The sequence below is a fragment of the Phytophthora parasitica genome (genome assembly GCF_000247585.1).
Source record: "Phytophthora parasitica INRA-310 unplaced genomic scaffold supercont2.436, whole genome shotgun sequence".
NCBI lineage: Eukaryota > Oomycota > Peronosporomycetes > Peronosporales > Peronosporaceae > Phytophthora > Phytophthora nicotianae.
The window spans coordinates 2,877-5,232 of record NW_008649422.1 but is presented as its reverse complement, the minus strand read 5'-3'; the positions used below and the strand labels follow the sequence as shown (position 1 = coordinate 5,232).

Sequence of the window (2,356 nt, the reverse complement as noted above, 5' to 3'; positions counted from 1 at the left end):
GGTCTGTCAAATGTAACCATTGGTGTATCTCACACCAATGTGAAACCCATTGTCGTAATCAAGTGGCTACATGTAGCCACTTGCGTGTAACCCCGTTACAGCCAGTCTTCTCTCGCTTCGGAGCTCCGTGAATCGGCTGCGTCCCAACAGGCTGCTCAAGCAGAAGTAGATCGCCTTGAGGCCACGATCGAGCGTAAGACTTGTCGCATCCGTACGTTGCGTGAAAGCTATGAGCGTCGCTTGAAGGTTGTCGGCAATACGATCACGATCACCGCACGTTCCGTTGAGCTTGTTCGTTTGCGGGATCGGGTATTGACACTAACTCAGGACCTTCAGCATGGTTCCCAGCGCATCCGCACGGCGACTTCCCAGCGTGATCAGGCCAGGATAGAGCGTAACGCCACCCGTGAGTATTATCTGCCTTCCCTTGTCGGATTCGTACTAATTCATGTCCTGTGTCACAGCGGATCGGCTCGGGATACTATCGCCTGGTTAACCAGGTCGAGGAGTCTCAGAAGGCGCGTAAAGACCTCGAGATCGCGCTCGCAGCACTTCGACAAGAGAGAGACAGTCTGGCAGTCCAAAGAGATGAGTTGTTCGGCCAGCTTGGCGTTTCACGGAGGTCACTGATCTACGGGCCGAACGGGACCAGGCGCAGGAGAGGTTGTCGAACTTCGCGTCCCTACTCCCTTCAACCCTGGGTCATAAACGAACGCGCTCTGAGCCCGATTCTCCAGCTCCGCCTGCTCGCGTCTCCAAGGCTGCTCGATCAACTCCAGGTCCCTTCTCGACTAGTGCTTTGAGTGAGGGTCCTGCATCTAGGTCCTCGATCGAGGTGTTGTCTGCCGTAGCTGCCGACCAGAAGGCTGAGGAGCCGGTGTCGCCCCCTTTGTTCGCTGGCCTTCCTGATCCTCCTCCTCGATCTACTCGATCTACCACACAGGATGTAGCGGAGGTGCCTCGTCCCTTTCTGCAGAATCCGAGTAGGGCGTGCTCTCCGACGGCGGCGAGAGTTCCTCCGGCAAATCCAGTTCTACTCGCGTATTTGATTCGGACGCCGCAGGAAACGACAGTGGTTCTCCGGAGTTGAGTCGTGTCCGGGACCAGTTTGGAATGCCATCTAACCCTCTATTGGATGCTGAGCTGGCGGATCTACCGCCTACCACGGTTCCCCGATCGGAGTGGATCCCCGGTTATCGTGACCGTCGTAGCTTCCGCAGTCATGATATCGTCCCTTGGTCTGCGCAGGATATTCGACAGACAAGCATCGTGAAGATGAACGCGGATCTGTTGTTCCATCATTTTGCCAAGCCGATGGAATGGCTAATCGCTCTCCGCGATCCCGCGCCTCCGCTTGGATAGTGGCGAGACGATCTAGTGGACGAGAGTAACGTACGCAACTTGATCGAGTCCTCTCCGTGGGAGATCCTTGCTGCCAAGATCGATCCTCTCACGTTCCAAGGACGAGGTTGGTTCCGACACATGATGCGAATCTACGCGTCCTACGAGGATGAGCATCTTCGGGCTTATTGGGATTCCATTCACGCATTTCCGGTGAGCATCGCCAAATACGAGGGCCAGTCAGTACTTGGAAGCGTTCTACACTGATCGCAAGCAGCGTCGGTCCAGAACCGGCGCCCGGTGGAAACCGTTCCTCCAACAGGTGCTGATCGGTTTGCTCCGGGGTTACTGTGACCTGTTGCTGGATCCCTTCTTCCTGCAGTTCCCTCGGCCCGACGAGGCGGGTGCTTGTTATCCTGGCGTTAAAGACGGAGCTGATCCTGCCGATCTACTGGAGGTGTTGGCTATCACGGACACTGCCGATCGCTGGCGCAATCACTATCGTGACGCACCAGGGGACCACCCGGCGCTTGGGATCGCTCGCTTGCCCCTGGCAAGTTCGTGTCATCCTCTTCCTAATTACATCCTGCCGTTATGTGTTCGGTAGCAACTTGTAGGTCGTTCAGAAGACCTGGTCCGATCTGGCTCGACTTAATCCATCCGTATCTTCTTCTGTTCTTTCGGAATTTGCGAGGGTGTGTTGCCTAGGGTTTCTGACCTATTCAGGCCCACGGCACTCCATATGCACCATCTCCTCCTTGAAATCTACAGCCTTCCTGCAGATCCTTCTTCCTCTCGCTTCTCCAGAGTGGCCAGCCGACCGCAGATTTTCCACCGCTTAATCCTCATGTGACTGCATCGCCTCGAACCGGTTGCGATCTGTCCCTCCCCGGTCGAAGTCTCTTAGCAACGCTCCGCAGTTGAGATTAGTTTCATCGACCCACGACGGCTCGGCGTAGCCCTTCCAGAAGACCAGGTACTCGCGTCGTGTACGGCCGTATCGAGTCTTCTTGCT

General features: G+C 56.0%; 1 protein-coding gene across 1 annotated transcript; it reads left to right on the top strand.

Annotated features, from left to right (window-relative positions):
* Window positions 1-337: 337 nt before the first annotated feature.
* Window positions 338-1,948, top strand: PPTG_20314 (hypothetical protein; the record flags this gene model as incomplete). Its single annotated transcript, XM_008919020.1, has 6 exons — window positions 338-373; window positions 465-578; window positions 653-983; window positions 1,064-1,269; window positions 1,363-1,554; window positions 1,616-1,948. 6 exons carry the CDS (start codon window positions 338-340, stop codon window positions 1,946-1,948), a joined length of 1,212 nt encoding a protein of 403 aa, XP_008917268.1.
* Between the last annotated feature and the right edge of the window lie 408 nt (window positions 1,949-2,356).